The 18831-nt window shown below is 42.3% G+C and overlaps 1 protein-coding gene across 1 annotated transcript in view; it reads right to left on the bottom strand.

Moving 5' to 3' along the window:
• Nucleotides 1–1962: 1962 nt before the first annotated feature.
• OPHN1 (oligophrenin 1) overlaps nt 1963–18831 on the bottom strand; it is a 427039-nt gene continuing 410170 nt past the window's right edge. The window contains exons 18-22 of the mRNA XM_012642966.1: nt 16663–16986; nt 7997–8162; nt 6871–6921; nt 3232–3273; nt 1963–2005 (exon numbers count right to left, since the gene is read on the bottom strand). Of these exons, the coding sequence (XP_012498420.1) occupies nt 3240–3273; nt 6871–6921; nt 7997–8162; nt 16663–16986 (575 nt within the window). The 3' untranslated portion in view covers nt 1963–2005; nt 3232–3239. The remainder of the gene's footprint in view (nt 2006–3231; nt 3274–6870; nt 6922–7996; nt 8163–16662; nt 16987–18831) is intronic.

Here is an 18831-nt window from a genome sequence, read left to right as displayed (position 1 = left end):
ATCTGCACAGCTGACTGCTTTCGTCAGTCATACAATGGGACAGGGCATGGAGGCCATAGCTCTGAGCCCAGGGCTCAGAGAGACTCCCTTTGGGGGTGACCAGCAGGTGAAATGATGGGCACTTGGCTCTCTTTCTCCTGTTTTCTTAGCAAATTGGTCTTTCAGTCTGGGCAGAGTGGAGAGGCCACTTGGGCATTCCTTGGTTTAGAAAAGCATCGAGTTTCCACTCAATTTTCAAAAAGGCTCTCTGGGTGTTTGGCCTACATGTTCACCAATAAACCATATTTGGAGTTCGCTCTTGAAAGTGGCTACTGCCTTCCAGTACGCACCTCGGGAGCTGACTTGGGCATGTGTGCATGCACGCTCGCTCACGTTCTATCTCCGTGTCTGTGTTTCTCTCTCAGTACTACAACCAGTGCACTAGCAAGGCCTTGCTAGAAGAGTAGAGGTAAGAAAGCCTTTTCTCTCACACTGTACCACATTATATTAATAATTAAACAGATCCTAAAAGCAAGCAACGGCCCAGTCATCTGCATAAAAACACAAGCACTGATATTCTATCAGGTTCCCTTTAACAAACAGGAATGAGAAATGTTTGTTCCTCAGCCTTCTGACCTACTACATCAATTTTGTTTTAGTTCCTTTCTAATGATTGAGATGATGAATGAAGGGGACCAGGAATTTATGTCTTGAAGTTTTCGACTTGGTCACAAATATGGGTGCTCAAGATAGGGTAAAAGCCAAACCCCCAAAATGATAGCCACTAAAGCCACCAACCTTAAGGACACTTGCTAGATAATTTTGGCGTAATAGGAAAAATCTTGCATAGGAGCCCAGGGACCTGGGATCTTGTCCTAGGTGTGGTCACTAACTTGCTCTGCCTTGGTTTCCCCAAATGTAAACTAGGTAGTTAGACTAAATGATTTTGAAAAGCCCTTCCAATCAAATACTTCACAGGTTGTAAAATGACTCCTTTATCTCAAGGGCTGTGGTTCTTAACCTATACTGTGTCACAAGCCCATCTGAAATTCAGCACAATGTTATGGAACACTCCGCAGAAAAGGCATGCTTCTTTCAGGAGATACAAGAGCTTATCTGCAGAAGGTAAACATGAAGCAACAGTGACAGATGCCTGGCCTCAATCCACCTTAACAATTTTTCTAGCATTTAACCCAAAAATGGAACTCCTACATGACAAACACAGTCTGTCTTTATAAAAGAAATGTTTTCAGCTTTTTTTTTCCTTGATTGCTTGGAAAGGAAGCTGTCAGGAGAAAACAGAATAAAAAACAATCCAAGAAGACCTAGGCTTTGACATGCAAAACACGCTTAGCAGATTTGTCCTAAGAGGCTGTATGCAAGAGCAGGTAGGCCACCTTCCTAAGTCCACATGGAGGGGCTTTAAAGCGTATCACCCATGCTGTCTGGCCCCACAGGAACAGACAGGCTCTTGGAAACATAAGGCAGTGCCAGAATGCTGACCTGGCACCAGCGTCCACATCTTCAGTAAGAGACACGTTAAGATCCTCCAATGTCTGGCGATCATTCCTACTCTCCTCCAACCAAGATAAACAACGGCTTCAATGCAAGTGGCCTTTAGTTCAGGGACAGACCCCTGAGATTGGTCTTTAGCCCAAAATCTTACAGAGTTCAATGGCCTTTTGAGGAAGCAAGAAGTTCTGAGAAGAGCTGAAAACTGGGCTCCCCTCTTCAACTCAGGTGAATGAGTATCTTGGTTTTGGCAGAGTTTGGCTTGAGGAAGTCCAATCATTCACAGTGTTACAGGAACTCGAGATGGACCTTCTGAGGGGATGAAGACAGAATACAAAGGAGAAATAAACATATGTCTAGGACATGTGCTCCTTATTTTATAGTCCCCCAGAGCCTGAAGATGCAGGGCCAGGAAGGAGCTGTTCTTCAGCACAAAATGACTCCACACACAAGGGTTTGAAGAAGACCCTTTCAGAACCTGGAAAGGGTCCCCAGAGGCCAAGGCTTTTAAAACCTGAAAGAGAAAAAAGAGAGTAGGGAATTAGCTGGTTAAACACCGAACAGTCACCGAGTGGTGGGGCCTCTGTTGGTAGGCAGCTAAGGCTATGACTGGTAGCTCATCTTCTGAGGAACAGAGGCTCTCTGGGAAAAGGCCCTTATAAGTCAGATCCCATGGAACAGGCCTAGGATGGCGCTATGATAAGGACTGGAGACTTTGTGCCTTTGACCTCAACTCTAATTCCCAAAAAGTCTACCTGGGGAAGCAGAAGCCTGATACTAAAACCTCTGAGATTACCCCCCTGCATCATGCCCACTGCCTTTACAGCCCTATAATAACTCCAAACTTCCTTTTACTGGAACTTCAACTCCATGGGGATTGATAAGGAGAAGCTTATCTACCTGTGGAACTCTGAGGACTGGCAGTGATAGGACAAAAAAGAAGGGTAGGGAGCACATGGAAAGCAAAGCTCCAGATGCTTAGATCTCATTTATGTGTGTGCCGGGTTCATGTCATGCCAGCAATCTGATAGTCATGCAATCAGAACTCCTAGGTAGGGAAAGGAATTTCCCTGACTTGAGTCTCCTGTGACCTTAGCAAATCGCTTAGCCCCTCTGAACTTTGTTCCTTTATTTGTTGAGTTAAAACACATATACTCCCTACTTCTGGCAAGTGATATGGATCACATGAGATAATGGATGTGAAAGCGCTTTGCATTAGACAAATACAGAGGACTAAGGATGCGCAAGACTGAAATAGTTCAGGTGGGTAAGACTGAAATAGTGATTTTCTCTAAAGGAACAAAATCCATCAGATACTGAGGTAGCCTCTTGGCACCTGTTATAATAGCAAAAGGGAGGTTACTGGTTTCCTTAAAGACCTAAAGTGTATCTTTCTACAAACTGGGAAACTGAGGATCAGAGAAAGAAATATACCTGCCCAAAATGTCACAGCCTAGGATTCCTAATGAATTTGATTCAAAGGCAATCTGTTAAACTACATCCTAGTTTGGCTAGGAGAGAATGAAAGGAAAGAGGAAGGTGACTTAAAATCACACAAAACCTTGGAATTAAAAGGCACTAAGTTTAAGTATCATGCAATTGATGGGGTAGTGAATTGAGGCATAGAGGTGAGTTCCCACCCTCTGGACCTACATGGTAGTCAGGTCCTCAAAATATCAGATCTGGTAAAGAAGGCTTATGTGGAACAAGGTTCTGTAATCAGTGGCAGAGACTACATACCTGTGGCCTCAACTTTCATCTCCAGGAAGTCTGCCTTGAGAACTGTGGAAAAAGGAAGACAGACATTTCACTAAGACTCTAGCAGTCAGGACTGGAAATGCAAACCAAGGGGGTGGGGGACCTTTCCAGGCCAGTGCCAAACAGGTCATCTGAAAAAAGGAGAAGTGATTCTGCCTGGATGTTTGAAAGCATCTAGCTCCATGCTTATAACGTTGGGCTACTTCCCTATTATCCAAGACAAGAAGACATATTTCAAGTGCCAGAACAATCCTTTGAGTACCAGACTATGGAAGGCTAGGAGGGCCCAGAGAAGTTGGCCCTACACGACAGACTACATTTTGTGATTATCTCTAATAGGAAGAAGGGTGAGGAGGTAGGCAAGTACCATGTGAAAGATGAATCTTCCTCTGCCCTGATGACCAAACCAGCCTTGCCCAGTCTGTTGATGTGCTTCAATCAGTTCTAAATTATCCCTGTCTGGGTACAGCAGGGGTGAAGAGACAATCTTGGCAAATAAAGCCCACTATAGTATGGCCACAGCATCCTACACAACAGCTGGTCTCCAGGGCTATGTCCTCAGCCTTCTGTTTTTCTCTTGAGTCTGTTTATACCTACTCCCTGAAATGATCTCACTCCCATCCATGGTTTCAATTACTACCAAATACTAAGGACCCCCCACCAAAGGGCTACTATTCACATTGTAGTATATGTGAATAGCCCCCCTGGAGTGGCCATACTCAACAGATCTACCCCGAAATCTATATAGGTCAAGCTACAACTAATAGCCTAAGTTGCAGTTACCCATTGAACCTCTCTACCTGGATGTCCCACAGTGTCTTCAAAATCACTGTGTCCAAAATTGAGTACAGCAACTTTCCCATAAAACCTGCTTCTTCACGATTATTTATTGTACCATCTACTTGACTGCCCAAGTTAGACTTTTCTCTCTCTCAGTCCTTCTTCAATGTCCCTTCTTTGAAAAGTCAGTCAAGTATTATTGACCCTATCTCAAATCTGTCACTTCTATTCCACTCCTATTGGCAATGCCACAGGCCAGGCTTCACCACCTCTTGCCAGGATGATTAATCTCCCAACTGGTCTCTCTGTCTCTAGTCTTTACTCTCCCACCTGTCTTCCCCGCTACCATCACAGTGATCTTTTTACAACTCAGCTCAGAATATGCACTGCCATGCTTAAAAGTCTTCCCTCACCCATGACTACAGTGCAAAGACCAAACACCTTGGTTTGAAATACAAGGCCCTCCTAACCTGGCCCCAATCCATCTTCCTGGTCTCACCTTCAGCTAAACTTTCCTCTTCTCATTCCCACCTTCTAGCCAAACTGGAACACTAAACACTTCTGAATCTGTCTTAAATAAGCTGTTCTGTCTCCCTGAAGTGTCCTCCCTTCCCTTCTCTGCCTGATTAACCATTACTCATTTTCTTTTGAATTATTTTTTAAAAATTGTTGTGGGAGGGGAATAAATGAATGAGAGATATCATTCAAAGGTCAGACTACAATCACATATATAAATTGGAAGCAAAAAGGGGCAGGACAGAGGTTAAACAGACCTTCATTTTATTAGAGAAGAGAGAAGAGTTGGTAACAATGACCACAGTAGGGACTGACTGTGTGTCTTGTCTGAGGATGTTGATCAGGGGCCAGCATGTGGATGCACTGATGCAAATGGTGGTTACAAGGTGGAGGCCTACATGGAAGGGATGCTCTCCCTAGGTGAATGCCGAGTGGGAAGAACCTGGGAGTACTTAGGATGGCGGCTCATGAAACATTGGCAGGCAGGTGCCAATGGTCTGTGGTCTCCTCTACGCTTGTGCCGAGGTGGACTCTGAGGACAAACAACAGGATTAAACCCAGGTTCTAGAAGGCTGGACATATGGTAGGTAGAGTGGTACTCCAGACTGAAGTGCCTGCTTTGGCCATAGTGCCCAAAGACTGTGGTTGGTCCAAGGCTTCCCTGAATGTGGGCTGACAAATCCCCAGCACACTGGCAATGGCTACCAATCTTTGCATATTCTCAATACCGGTTTCGCTATTGCTTCCCTGTTGGAAGTCAGCCTGCCTTAAAAATTCTATTGGACTTTGTTCATGGCTCTCACATATTCCCTTCTCAATGCCTTGGTTCCCTGTCCCAGGCTATAGATCAAGCCCTCCCATGTTTTCCTGTGTACTTCTACTCATCTTTCAAGCCCCAGCTTAAGTATAACTTCCTCTAAAAAGCTTTCCTTTAGACATGTCCAGTTCATTTTGTTCATTCCAGTTTACTGTATTCTATTTCTTTGGTATTTATTTCTCAAATGGCTTATCCTATCCTAGGGAGAGAGGAAGAACCACAAGGAAGTAGACCTACTCATGGTTACATACCCTATTAAGAATATTAGGGTGTCTCTCCCTTTCTCTCTCCCTCCCTTCACTTCTTTTCTCTTTTTATTTCTCAAGGTACACATTTGGGTAAGCCTACTTTAAAAACCTCCTCAGTGGAAACTTTTATCTTCATGCTATCAGTAGGAGAAATCTGGGGACTTGACCTTACTTTCATCCGTTCTGGTAGAATGGATGGTAAATTATTATCTAAGGACAATTTGGCCCAGTCTAAGGCACCCGGCAGCTCCCTGCCAAGCAGAGCTAGGATGACTTGCTGTGCAGAACCATGTCCTAGTGAGTCAGGTCCCACAGTTCTGACTAGAGGATATCAAAACTACCCCAGCTCCACTGCTGGGAAAAGCACATTGTTCTGCTTTTAACTAGCCAGCTAGAAGAGTTACACCCCTGTCACCTATCAGGAAGCAAAATTTCTAACTAACTGATATGCAACATGGAACAAACTCACAGAGTCCCTGAAGGCTAAGAAACCATTTCTCTAGGTGTTTTAATTCGAACAGTCCCAAATGACGAGCCTTGGGCAGTCTGTACCAGCAAGTGAGAAGTTTTAAAAACAAACTAATGGAAAGGAAGGAAGGAAGAAAGGAAAGAAGGAACAAAGGGAGGGAGGAATGAAGGAAACAAAAAACTAGATTCCCAGGCCTGACTCCTGGATATTCTGTTTCAGTGGGTCTAGAGGGAAAGCCACCAATCTGTGATTTGTTTTTTCCCTCCAAGCTTTCCAGATGATTTGGATGTGCAGCCAGTTGGTTGAGAACCATTGCCTAAGTTTAATGTTTACCTTTGAAATGGGAGCCATGCTTTATGTTAAGAGTGTTGTATTCTACATATCCTTGTCACCTGCCCTTTTAGAATATTAAATAGGTTCTAAATAAGTAAACTCATGAAAAACTAAGACTCATATCGGATGTAAAGTTTTTGCCAGTACTGCTTGGTGTGCATGTGTCTTTGTGCTCATGTGTACATGTATGCACGTGTATGTTTGGGAGAGAGGAACAGAGAGAAAGATGGAGAAACAAGGAGGCAAAGAGACAAAAGATACAGACAAAGTGAGAAAAAGTGTGAGAGACAAAAAGAGATGGAGAGAAAAAGCTAGGAAAGAGAAAGCAACAAACACAGAGAGACTTAGAGCTATAGAGAAACAAAAGGAGAGAATATAAGTGTGAACACAAATGGGATGCTCATGACGAATTTATTAAAAAATGATTTGGTCTCTCTTTGGCCACCTGTGTTTCTTACCTTCCTGTTTTCCGGGAAGCCGTTTCAAAGAACCTGGTCCTAGAAGCCACCCTGCAAACAGAAGCCAAGCAAGTCCCATGAGTTGCTCTGAAATACGTGTGAGAACCTATGACCAGTGGAAAGGACAGGAAACTCTGAACCAGATGAGCCACCAATACTAGGCCCTGCCTTTGCTGACAAAGGACCTGGGTCTTAGAAGAAACCCGAGTATCAGAATGTGAAATGGTCCAGAGCCCTCAAGGCCATAGCAGACACCATTTGTCCCTGTTGATGCAGAATGGTCTGAGTAGGTTGCAAATTCAGGCTTTTCTTGGGGGAAATGAGTGAAATCAGTCTCGATTTCAAAGTGTAATTGTTGGCATTTTGTAAATACACTTAGCTAATTAGTTGAAGTTGTAGACGCTTTGGTCTTCTTCTTTCCCCCATTTTACAATTATGAAAAACAAGAGACAAAAGAAAAGGGAAAACCAGGAGGCGGTATACTGAGAGGGGCCCAGTCACCAAGAAAAGGCCAGCCAGGCTAGTTATGGCCAAGCAAGACGCTCCCTGAGCACTGCCGTGCTCCCATCCTAGTCGCTCCCTCTCTGGTTCCTTGGCTTTCAGCCCAGCCTCAGGAAGGCCCGCTGGACGTCAGTGCAGCTCCTACTCTGCAAGAGGCTCTTGGAGGAACCTGAGTCATTCTGAAAGATTTAAGTCATACTTTTTGCTTACTAAGAAAAAAATAGCCTCAAGCTCAATTATGATGAATAAATCTCTTTATCAAATTACTTTTAAAACCAGTAGCAATCATGAGAAAATAGGAAAAAAAAGTCCAGAGCCAAGGAAGCTAAAAACAGAAGGTAATCATATCACCATACAGAGATCAGGGCAGCTAAGAAAAATGGGCCTCCCAGCATGTACTAAGGTTCAAAGTTTTCAGCTTTACAGAAATCTCTCAGCTTGAGTGTTGAGTGGAACACTCCAAACAGGGCTGGCCTACGATATTCCCCGAAACTCTGAAGTAAATGATGCCCCAGGGCTGTGCTCTGTACACCCTTAGCAGCTATATATGGTGATGCTAAGAGCATTCCTGGGAGCCTAAGACAGACCAGACCTTAGGTCGAATTTGAGGAACAACCCTACTTACACAGATGATGGGATTTCCCCTGCATTGCCAGTCACAATATCTTGCTTTGGTTCTGGCTTTTGGGGAGTAGCTGCCCGGCTGGGAGGGTCTGGGGGCCTCACTGGGGGACGGATGATGGTTGGCTTTTCTCCTGGAGGCCGCACTTTGCTGAAACTGTCAGCGTCCCCTGGAAGAGAGAACAGTCAGCCAGGAACTTAGATGGTTAGCCAAACAGAACACTACTCTTGAGCAGGCACCCAATATTGGTGTTACCTTGGCCACCTTCCTTAGCTCCTATTTCTACTTGGGCACTAACAACTCTGGCTGTTTCTTTTGTTATTCTTCTGGCAGCTGTCCCTTCAGAAAGACTGTATTTGAACCCCAGCTCTGAAACTTCAGATACCTTGTGTGTGTCATATCAATTTCCTAAGTCTCAGTTTCTTTAGTTATATAATCGAATCAATAATATATAGTCTTACAGACATAGTGAGAGGATGAAATTAGGTACTAATATATTTAGTACAAGGCCAGTATATAGTAGGTGCTTAGTAAATGTTTGATGATGGATTTGAATTTGTTACATTCATCATCACTGAAATCCAGGTCCTTTTCACTTAGGCCTTGACTATGATAGTAGTCTCCTAACTCACCTTTCTGCTTCCATGTCTCTCTAGTTTCCAGATTAGTCAGTACAAAATAAATATAAATACTTTTTTATAAGATGGTTCTGGTAGGACTACAGTGAAACAGGGACACTCACACATTGCTGGTGGCATCAAGAACTAGGCTTATTATATCTAGATAGCCATCAAGCATTCTGGAACAATGTGGATGAAATGCAAAATCGTATCTATGAGACAGTTAGTACTTGTTGATCCAGTAATACCACTTTGAGGAACAAGCTCAAAGGAATTAATATAATAGGAAAAAACATAAGAAAAAGGAATTGGCACAAAAATATGCATCTTAACAGCAAAAAGTTGGACCCAACCACAAAGGCTAAGCAGACAATGCAATTCATACAATCAATACATATGCATGAACTGACAAAACTTCACACCAGGCCAAAACAAAAACACGAATGTGAAATAATAATAAGTGAAAAAAAGCCCACAAAAAGTACCCATGGCCTGATAATACCATATTGAAATAGACACGTGGGCAACTACACAAGGGTATTATAGATCTTGACATTCATTCATTTTCTTCTACAACAATGTTTACAGTAAATGTAAAAACATATTAAATTGAATCAACAGAATACTGCTGTAAAATTTACTTCAAGTATTTTTACACTGCTTTTCCTCTCCTTAAAGACCTTACCAGTAGCTCTAAAATACACAAGATGAAGTTCAAACTCCTTCACAGAAACGAAGGCCCTCCAATAGCTGGTACCAAATCATTGTCCCAGGCACTAACCTCTAGTCAAACTGGTCCCCTCACTGTCCCACTAAAGCAAGCCCTTGACTCTTCCTTCTAAAGTGAGACAAGCGTCTGGAGTGGTACAGACCTGGATTTAGGGCTTTGTTCTGATACTTCCAAGTTGTGGGGCCCTGGACAGTTACTTCACCTCTTTGACTGTCAATTTCTTCATCTGGGAGATGGGTATAACAATCCCTTTTTACAAGGTGATTTTAAGGACTAAATTAGATGTCCTATATAGACAGTACCTAACGTACAGTAGGGGTAAGTGTCAGACTCTGTCCTGCTTCTTGCCCTGTATGTGCCCCTGTTCTCATGTCTCATCTGTATTATAAACATCCCATAAGACCCAGCTCAAATCTCATCCCTCTGAGCACCCTAGCAGGCAGACATAATTTCCACCAATGCAAATGTTCATGAAGTGCTTATATATTATTGTGTATTTTTTTAATTCATCTATCTAGCCATTCCGGTGAGGGAGATAGATATGAACAGAGATAATAATAATACACTATGATAGGTGTTCTAATAAATGAATAAACTAAACACTATTCATGTGCACACATATAAATTCTGTTCCCCCCCATTTAGTCTGTATCTTACATTTCTGAACATGCCATTCTCCACAGGAACAGGATAGATATACAGAATTGCAGGGAAAAAAAAAAAACAGAAACCAACCAAAATGATTATAATAGACCAATTTCTCTAACGCACGTTATACTGTTGAAAGCACTCTCCCAGTTGATAACTATCTGATATTCAAAATAAGCTTGGGGGGGAATATTAATATATAGGTCTTTTCATCCCCATTTTACAGAGAAGAAAAGTGAGGTTCAGAAAGCTAACCTGACTCATCCATGACCATATGGGTAAGTGGCAGAGTGAAGAATGAAATCCGTTATCTCCTGTTTCCACATCCACTATTTTTCCCAGTGTTTGCTGTTTTGTGTTAGTAATATAAAAATTATAAACAGTAATAATAGTGGTAATGATAATAAAATAATACTGGAAAAAATTTTAGCTACCTTTTACTGAACACCTGTTCTATTCCAGGAACTGTGACACTGTACTCAGTGCTTTATACACATTTTCTCACGTAACATTGGTCATAATCCTCCAAAGTAGAAATCATTATCCGTGTTCTACAACTGAGGAAACAGAGACTCAGAAGTGAGAAGTAACTTCGTAGTTGATCAGCAATAGCTCAAGGTCCATCTAATTTCTGAAATCTATGTAGTCCCAACTACCAGTGGTTTTCAACCCTGGTTACACGTCAGGAACATGCAAGGAGTTTTAGAGCTATACAATACCTGGACCCCACCCTGAGATCCTAGTTTAATTCACTGGGGTGGGACATGGGCAGGGCTATTTTTAAAAGCTCCTCAAGTGATGCTATGTGCAGCCAGGGCTGAGGAGCACTAGGCCACATGGCACTGCTTCCACAGCACAGCCCACAGACTACCAGAGCTGAGAATGCTGCCCCATTTCTACGGGTCACTAGAAAGGGAGTTGAACAGTAGTAATAAGCTGAACTGTCAGAGCCAGAAAACATTTCTACCTGAAGCCATGTCCATCCCAGGGCTATCAATTCCCTTGATAAGTGAACCAGATGACATCCTCGAAATAAGAACCCTATTCGTTCCCAAGTTACAGCCACATCCAAATGGACATCAACCTAGGGCCTTGGAAAACAAACATCATTAACCCTGTGTCCGCTGAGGTCCTTTATTGTGACCTCCAAATGATGTTTCATTACAAGTCAAGCTCTGAAGTAGCAGCAGACACTTTTCTTGGCTAAAAGATTCCAATGTTGTTTTCTCCTCCTTCTAATTTGTCTCAGTCACAGTTAAGCCACAATTGTCCAATTGGTGAGGCAGGGAGGGAAGAGGCATCTAACTGGGAGTCAAAAAATCTGGATTCTAGTCTTAATACTAACTTGCTATGTGACCTTCATATCACTTCCCTACCAGTACCATACTGGACTGCACTGTTTTACAGTTGAATGAATCTATCTGTAGACCTTTCTCTTTCTCCGTGCTGACTTTCATGTGCTACTTTTAGAGTATTCTAGAAGCCATCCCTGATCAGGCACTTAAGCAGCCTTTTTTTTTTTTTATTAACAATTTCCCTAAGAGCTAGAATTAACCAGCTTTAAAATAAAAATCAATCTCTCTCTCTCGCTCTCTCTCTCTCTCTCTGAAACCTAAATTGAAAGGTATTCAATATGGAGCTTTCATGCCGAACCTTACGCGCTCACAAGGAATACAGACAAATGATCTGACATGGACCTTGCCCTCCAGGAGCTTAAAACCGAGCTAGGAAGAGAAGTTATGCTCATGGAAAATAAGTGTGAATATAATAGCTCAGCATCCACATTAGAGGACCAAATTTGGATGCCAAAAGAAGTATGTAAGGAAGAGTGCCCTGGGGCAGGACTGTCAGAAGGCTTGGTGGACACAGAATGAGACTCGAGCTGGACCTTGAGGGTTGAGCAAGAATCCATCAGGTCCCTTCCCCTCAACAATGGCTCGCCTCTTTCTAGGTGTTTGGCATGGTCAGAGACAGGCGAAGGGTGGAAAATGTAGCTCCGAGCTGTTCCATGCCATCTACACTTTAGGCTTGAGGGTCCTCACAGGCTCCAGAATGCGGAAGAGTAGACACCCCCATCTTCCATGCCTGCCATTTCCTGAGAGCTTGTTACCTAGTGACACTACAACTTCTTAAACCTTATGCTTTGTATACGTAATCTAACTTAATCCCTGCAAAATCTTGCCTTCAATGGTAGTACTGTCCCACAGTTGAGAAAACTGGCTCAAAGAAGCAAAGCTGACCTAACTAAGATCATGCAGATAGTAATAGCCTCCTATAAAAGCAAAACAACTGCTACCATTTACTGAGTACTTATGATGTGCCAGGAACACAGATGCCTCACCTCATTGTTATAGCAGTCTTATGGGCACAATTATTATCCTCATTATACAAATGAGAAACCTAAGGCTCAGAGAGGTTGTGACTTGTCCAATGTCCCACAAGTAGGAAGAGGCAGAGCCAGGATTCAAACTCACATCTGGGAGACTCTGAAGTCTGGGCTTTTAACCACTAAGCCTCTTGAGACGATGGTCTTTCTAACAAACTGTACTTTCTTTTAGTTTCTTTTCAACCTTGATCTGTAACCTGGCTTTTACCATAAACTTGATCTCCCAATCCAGCCCAACCTGTCCCCTCCCCATTCTCAGTCAAATGACCATGACCAGGGAATCTTAGCATTTACAGATTTCGTGGGACCTGATGGTCATCAGTGTTTGACCTTAAGCAACTTTCTTCCACCTTTCTATATATACTCAGCCTAAAGGCACAAAGTACGGGGAGGGTGTTTCCTCATGTGGATTACCCCAGTTTCCTAGAATTATCTCTTTCTTTCTATGGCACTCCTCCATGCTTGCCTTAAAGCCTTTCTGCTTCTTTAGCCATTATTTATCCTTGTAAAACAATTTGGAGTTAGGCTCCAAGAAAGGCAGAGAATAAAAACCTAACAGTAGATTATTAAAGCATAATGAGTCCAAACGAGAAAATGTGGATAATGGCCAGCAACTCCCATTACTGCAAAAGCAAGTCTGTTCCTAATAATTTCAGAGTGGATGCAAATGCTACTCGTAGCATTAGTCACCCTAGTGGAGGACTGACGGCTCTGTGACTGAGCAAGGCCTCACAAGCATCCTTCTTCCAAGCCCAGGAGCATGGCGTGAGATGCGGTCTTTTCTCTCCAGTCAAGACAGAGGAAAGGAGCTAAGAAGGGGTCCAAAGCCCAAATGCCAAAGGTCCCAGACTACGGTGTGCTCTCCACTTTTATCTCAATACCTCAGGTAAAATGAAGGGCTCCTTGCTCCATGCTCCTACTAGAATTTATTCTCACCCCCACTATAATATGGATCACAGTGGGTTGGGATGGGTTGCCTGCAGGGCAGCCTCACCATGAACCTTTGGAAGACAGGGATGATGACCTACCATCTTTGTCTCTTCCATTGCATAGCGCTATGCCTGAATAAATAAGCAAATATAGAAAATTAGATGGGATATAGCCCTCCTCCCTCTTCATTTCTCAAAGGAGAGTCCTAAGTTCCTCTGTGGCAGTTGCACACTTGCCCTTTGCAAAGCCAGGACTGGAAAGAGGCAGTAACATCAAATAAAGGAAGAAAAATGTGCTTATATAATTTTGTACTCTCAAAAGTGAGTGGTTCTTATAAAAATAGAAAGAGGAAGGTGGCCAAAGCAGGGGAAGAAATAGGAAGTGTGTTATAAAGATAAAGAGTCCTGATCTTGGACTCTTGGTTTAGGGCTCATGTGTGCACCTTACAAGCTGGGTTACTTTGGGCAAGTTATTTCATGTCTGTAAGGCTCTGTTTCTCCATCTGTGAAACAGGGAGAGTAAAACCTACCTCACAGGCCTATCTCAATGATTAGATGCAAGAGAAGAAGCAAAACTATCCAGCTCCATGTCTGGAACAGAAAAGGACCCCTGACAAAGAAATACTGATTCTACCGAAAACCTGCCATAGAAGAAAGCAATTTAACATGCTCCAGAGCCCTGAACAACAGAGCTGACATGGTGTAACAACTATAAGGTGCAGAGTGGGTCAGCTGAAGTGACAGTCCCCTCCCTCTGATACTGCCATTCAAGCTGCTGGCCAGCATCAGGAACTTAACAAATATCAATTATAGCTCAGGGTCAGAGCAGTTTGTAGCTTCTACTTAATTGATAACTGTTCTGATGTTGGGGGAATCCACCCTGGAGCAGCAGCCAAAATGGGGAGGGAGGAAGGGGTGAGGAGGTAGGGTGGGTAAGGTTCAAAGAGGCAACTACACCAGAGCATTGGCTAATTCTCCGCCAAAGCCGAAACCACCTCAGTTCTGCTTTCTGCAGCCAAGGCTGGAGGCAAGGTCTTTGAAAAAAAAAGCTACATCATGCCAGCCTGTTGCTAACTGATTGAAGGCAAAAAACAGAGCCAGGTAACGCTGTGGCCCAGATTTAGATAGTCAGGCTGATACTGGACAAGTCAGATCAGTACTTAAAATAACTGAGACCATCAGATCAGAGCACCTGCCGCCAGAAGCCTGGGGCAGGACTGTGGAGGAAGAGGAAGATGGGAGGGCCACTGAGATTGAACAGCAGAAGATGGTGAAGGAGGAACTGATAGGGAGGGACGGAGAGAGGGAGGGGTAAGTTACTGTGTGTGCTGAACTGATAGGATCTGGCTGATCTCAAGGCTTGGCCACAAGCAAGGCAAATTTTACTGTGATGAGTATAAGCTGAGTTACCCAACTTGGCTATTTCTCAGAAGATGCAAATTTTAGGGAGGGGAGGGACAGGGTGAGAGAATCAGTATCACATTTTGAATGCTGATTATGTGCTAGACATTTACACATTATTTCTTTAAATCTTAGCGGTAATTCTATCAGGTGAGCTGTTTTTCCATTTTATAGATCTAGAAACCAGGGTGCAATGAGGCTAAATAACTTAACTGTGCTCACATAGATGCATCAGTAGATTAAGCCAGATAATTTGGAGTCAATTACTTGTGGAAACTATACTGGAATCCCCTATAGAATAGCTTTTACTAAATTATACTCTGAGACAATACCATCAGTACACACTCAGGTTGTTATATGAGACAATTCACGAAAGAAATTTTTCCCTGGCCTTAAAAATTGAAGAGTTATGCTTTACCTCAACAACTGGCTTGTTTTTACCTTAAGAACTTGAAATTATATAACCATTGAGGTTTCTCTCTTTTGTTTTCTCTAGAAAGTTTATACCGAAATTTGTGACACTGCTCCAGCAAGTGTGTCGGGCTTCAGGGCAAACATTTTGTATGCTAATTCCACTCTTGCCAATTCCCTACTGTCCTACCTTTTTTCCCTCACTCCAGGCATCATTTTTTCTTACCTGTACTCTAGAATCTATGTCAAAGGTCACCAAAATTTTCTTAAAGGGTCATTTAGTTAATATTTTAGGCTTTGCAGGTCAGAAGGTGTCCGTTGCTACTACAAATGTAAACGAAGGAGTGTGGTTATGGAAATTTGAATTACATGTAATTTTCATGTGTCATGAAACATTATTTTTCTTTTTGCTTTTTTCAAATATTTAAAAAGGTAAAAAACATTCTTAGCTGGCAGGTAGGCCATATAAAAAGAGGCAATGGGCCCAATCTGGTCCACAGTCACAGTTTGCCAAGGTCTGATCTAAGCTTCAAGGGGGACCTCGTATGTTTGACTCATTCCCATATCCTCAGCACCTAGAATAGGGCCAGGTACACAGTCAGTACTCGAAAAATATTTGTCAGATAAATTATTCTTACCATTTCTAAGTTGTTATATTTTGCTATAGTGTGAAATGCCTTAAATCCTTTTTAGAACAGGACAAGATATAAACACACAAGGCACATTTATAGGTCATCTATAATGGCTATAAAGTAAAGGAGCCAGGATTTAGATCCAAGCCTTTCTGATGCCTAAGTCCATATGTTTTACATTATAGCATACCATCTTTATAGAATTATGCCCCCCAAAACACCCCTCTGGATTAGCCTCAACCTCCTAACTTGAGTCTCTATGTGTGGTAGCCAATTAAATTTGCAGAGGTCAGCCAAATCTTGAAATTGCAATAATTTCCAAAGTCCAGAGTTTTGAGGAAGTTGTGCCCTTTTGTCCTTATTTCTCCCAAACTGCAAAGTGAGAATGAGAAAACAATGGTTCACAGATTCGAAGCTTTTTATAAGAAGTTAAAGTGTCTTACTGCAAAGAACATAGACTTTGGCACTTGCCAGACATGGAAAGATTTAGATCCCAGCTTTGCCAGTTACTAGCTGTAATCCTAGTGCCAGGTACATAGTAAAGTGCCAGGCAAATAGCAGATACTTAATAAATAGCAATGGCAACAATGATATTAATAAATTATATCATGATTATTTATTTATTCCACAAATAACAAGTGCCTTCCATGTGCCAGCCAGGAATTGTTCTAGGCACTTGGGATACAGAGGTAAAAAAAAAAAAAAAAAGCAGGCAAAAAAAAAATGCCTGCCCACAGTGAGCTTACATTCTAGTGATTATTATGAATGGTTTTTATAGTCTTATAATTTCAATATTAGTGGCATTAAACTGGAACAGATTTCCACTTAACTATATAGCCAACTTCAGAATGATCTCAAGGTTTAAAGTATTTGTGTTGACTTCTGGTTTCCAAGGGATTCCCAAAGACTTACCATCCTTATGAGAAGCCAGGGGCCGGGGAGCTGGTCTCTTTATGTGGAAAGAGGGTGTCTTGGTGGGCCCAGATCCTGGCATGGGTCCATTGGTGGCCTTTGGGGTAGCCTTGGTCCCTCCATCCTGTAGCCTAGAAACCAACTTCCCCACGTCCACCTCGGGGCAGGGCTCCAACTTGCCATCTGAAACAGGCCTGCTTGGGGACTTCCTCCCAGGATCAGCTTCCCCACTCCTCTGAATAGGTAGTTTAGGGTGTTGTGGTAGCTTGAGGGGTTCTATGCTGCCAGGGATAGTACCATTGGGTGTTTGATGTTGGATTTCATCTGGAAAAAGTTGGTGCAAAGAGGGAAGATTAATGATAATCTTTGAAACATTTTTTATTTTGACATATGCCTATATACTTAATGTTGAAAATCTGTACATATTTTCAAAGGATGTATCACTGTGGCACAAATCAAATATATCCCACAAATTCATACTCTACCCTCCCCAGTTCCTGTGGAGCCACTGGTCCCATCCAAATAAGGAATTCAGTTCGTGATCCTAGTACAATTTTCACCATCACAACTCAATAAACCACAATAAACCAACATGTTTTATTCAAAGGAATATGTAATTCAAAAGGGACTCAGAGTCCCCAATCAATTGCATATTCTATTTTTTTAAATAAAGAAATCAGTTAATTCTTAACTATTTCCCTCAAAAGTAATGTTAAGGTCTCTCAAATTTCAAGTTAATAAACAAAACAGGATTTAACTTCTTTCTCTACCCCAGGAAAGAAATCCCCAACTAGCCACTTTTCTTCCCCCAGCTTTTGTGGACTACAATTTCCTGTGATATTAGTACATTATTTCAGTGTTTCTGAATCTTACTTCGGGTTTTTGAGACCCTGAGAAGAACCAGGGACCCTCTCCCTAGAGAAACTAACCTATACGAATACAGTCAACATTTTGAAAACTAATTTTAAGTTATTCAAAAAGCCCCTTGAAGCTCTCAGTGAACCAAAGATTGAGAATGTATGGAAATTGTTACCTTTCTTAAGAACAGAAAACATAGATCAGAGTGCCCTGGTTATGAGAATAAGTTGTGGCCGGCAAAATGAAACCTGAGAGATGTTATCAACCAATTATAATACGTGGATCTTATTTGGATCCTGATTTTTTTAAATGAGATAATAGAATTTGGACACTGACTAGATAGTTGTTCTTAAGGAATTACTGTTTTGTTCTCTTTTCTTTTAGGTGTGATGACGGTACTGTGGTTTCACTTTAAAGAATCCTCATCTTTTAGAGAGGACACTCCATAATCGGCAGTTATTATTTATGCTATTATGTAGCAAGTAGGCAGTAGACAAGAATTTCCATGTGACAAGTCTTGCTATAAAGACATTTTTCCCCCAGAGTTTTCTTCTCCTTGGGAATCTGTCACCAATTGCTGCTGCTACCGCCAAAGGGACTGGAACCAAGGGGAGTTCCCCTACTCTGGTCTCAAGGTAGGTACAAAACCCTTATTTTATTAAGCCTGACACAACTTCAATAGTACTGCAGCAGTCAAACAAAACATTACCAAAGGCCCACAAATAACGGCAGGGAGATAGGCCAACAATGCCATGAAACAATTAGGTTGGTGCAAAAGTAATTGCGGTTTGGGACTGTGAATTTTAAATCATTATAACTAGGCTCAAACACATCTTTATTATAATCAAAATAGGAACCACTACAATCAACATATTTTTGCCAACGAGAACTAAGTTTATTTATTCCTGTAGCGTAAAAATCCATGCTTTGGGATTCAAGGAACGTTTGAAAAGCATTTTCTGTGTCCTGCTGGTTGTGGAGCGTTTTCCCTGCAAAAAGTTGAGATGCTTGAAGAAGTGGTACTCGGTTGGCAAGAGGTCAAGTGAATGTGGCAGATGAGGCAAAACTTCGTAGCCCAATTCATTCAACTTTTGAAGCGTTGGTTGTGCTACGTGTGGTCGGGCATTGTCATGGAGAAGAATTGGGCCCCTTCTGTTGACCGATGCTGACTGCAGGCTTTGTAATTCTCAGTACATCTCATGGATTTGCTGAGCGTACTTCTCAGATGTGATGGTTTTGCTGGGATTCAGAAAGCTGTAGTAGGCCGGGCGTGGTGGCTTCACGCCTGCAATCCTAGCACTCTGGGAGGCC

This window comes from Propithecus coquereli, unplaced genomic scaffold, assembly GCF_000956105.1.
Source record: "Propithecus coquereli isolate 6110/MARCELLA unplaced genomic scaffold, Pcoq_1.0 Scaffold101, whole genome shotgun sequence".
In the NCBI taxonomy this organism is placed as follows: Eukaryota; Metazoa; Chordata; class Mammalia; order Primates; family Indriidae; genus Propithecus; species Propithecus coquereli.
This window is presented reverse-complemented; position numbering and strand designations above follow the sequence as displayed.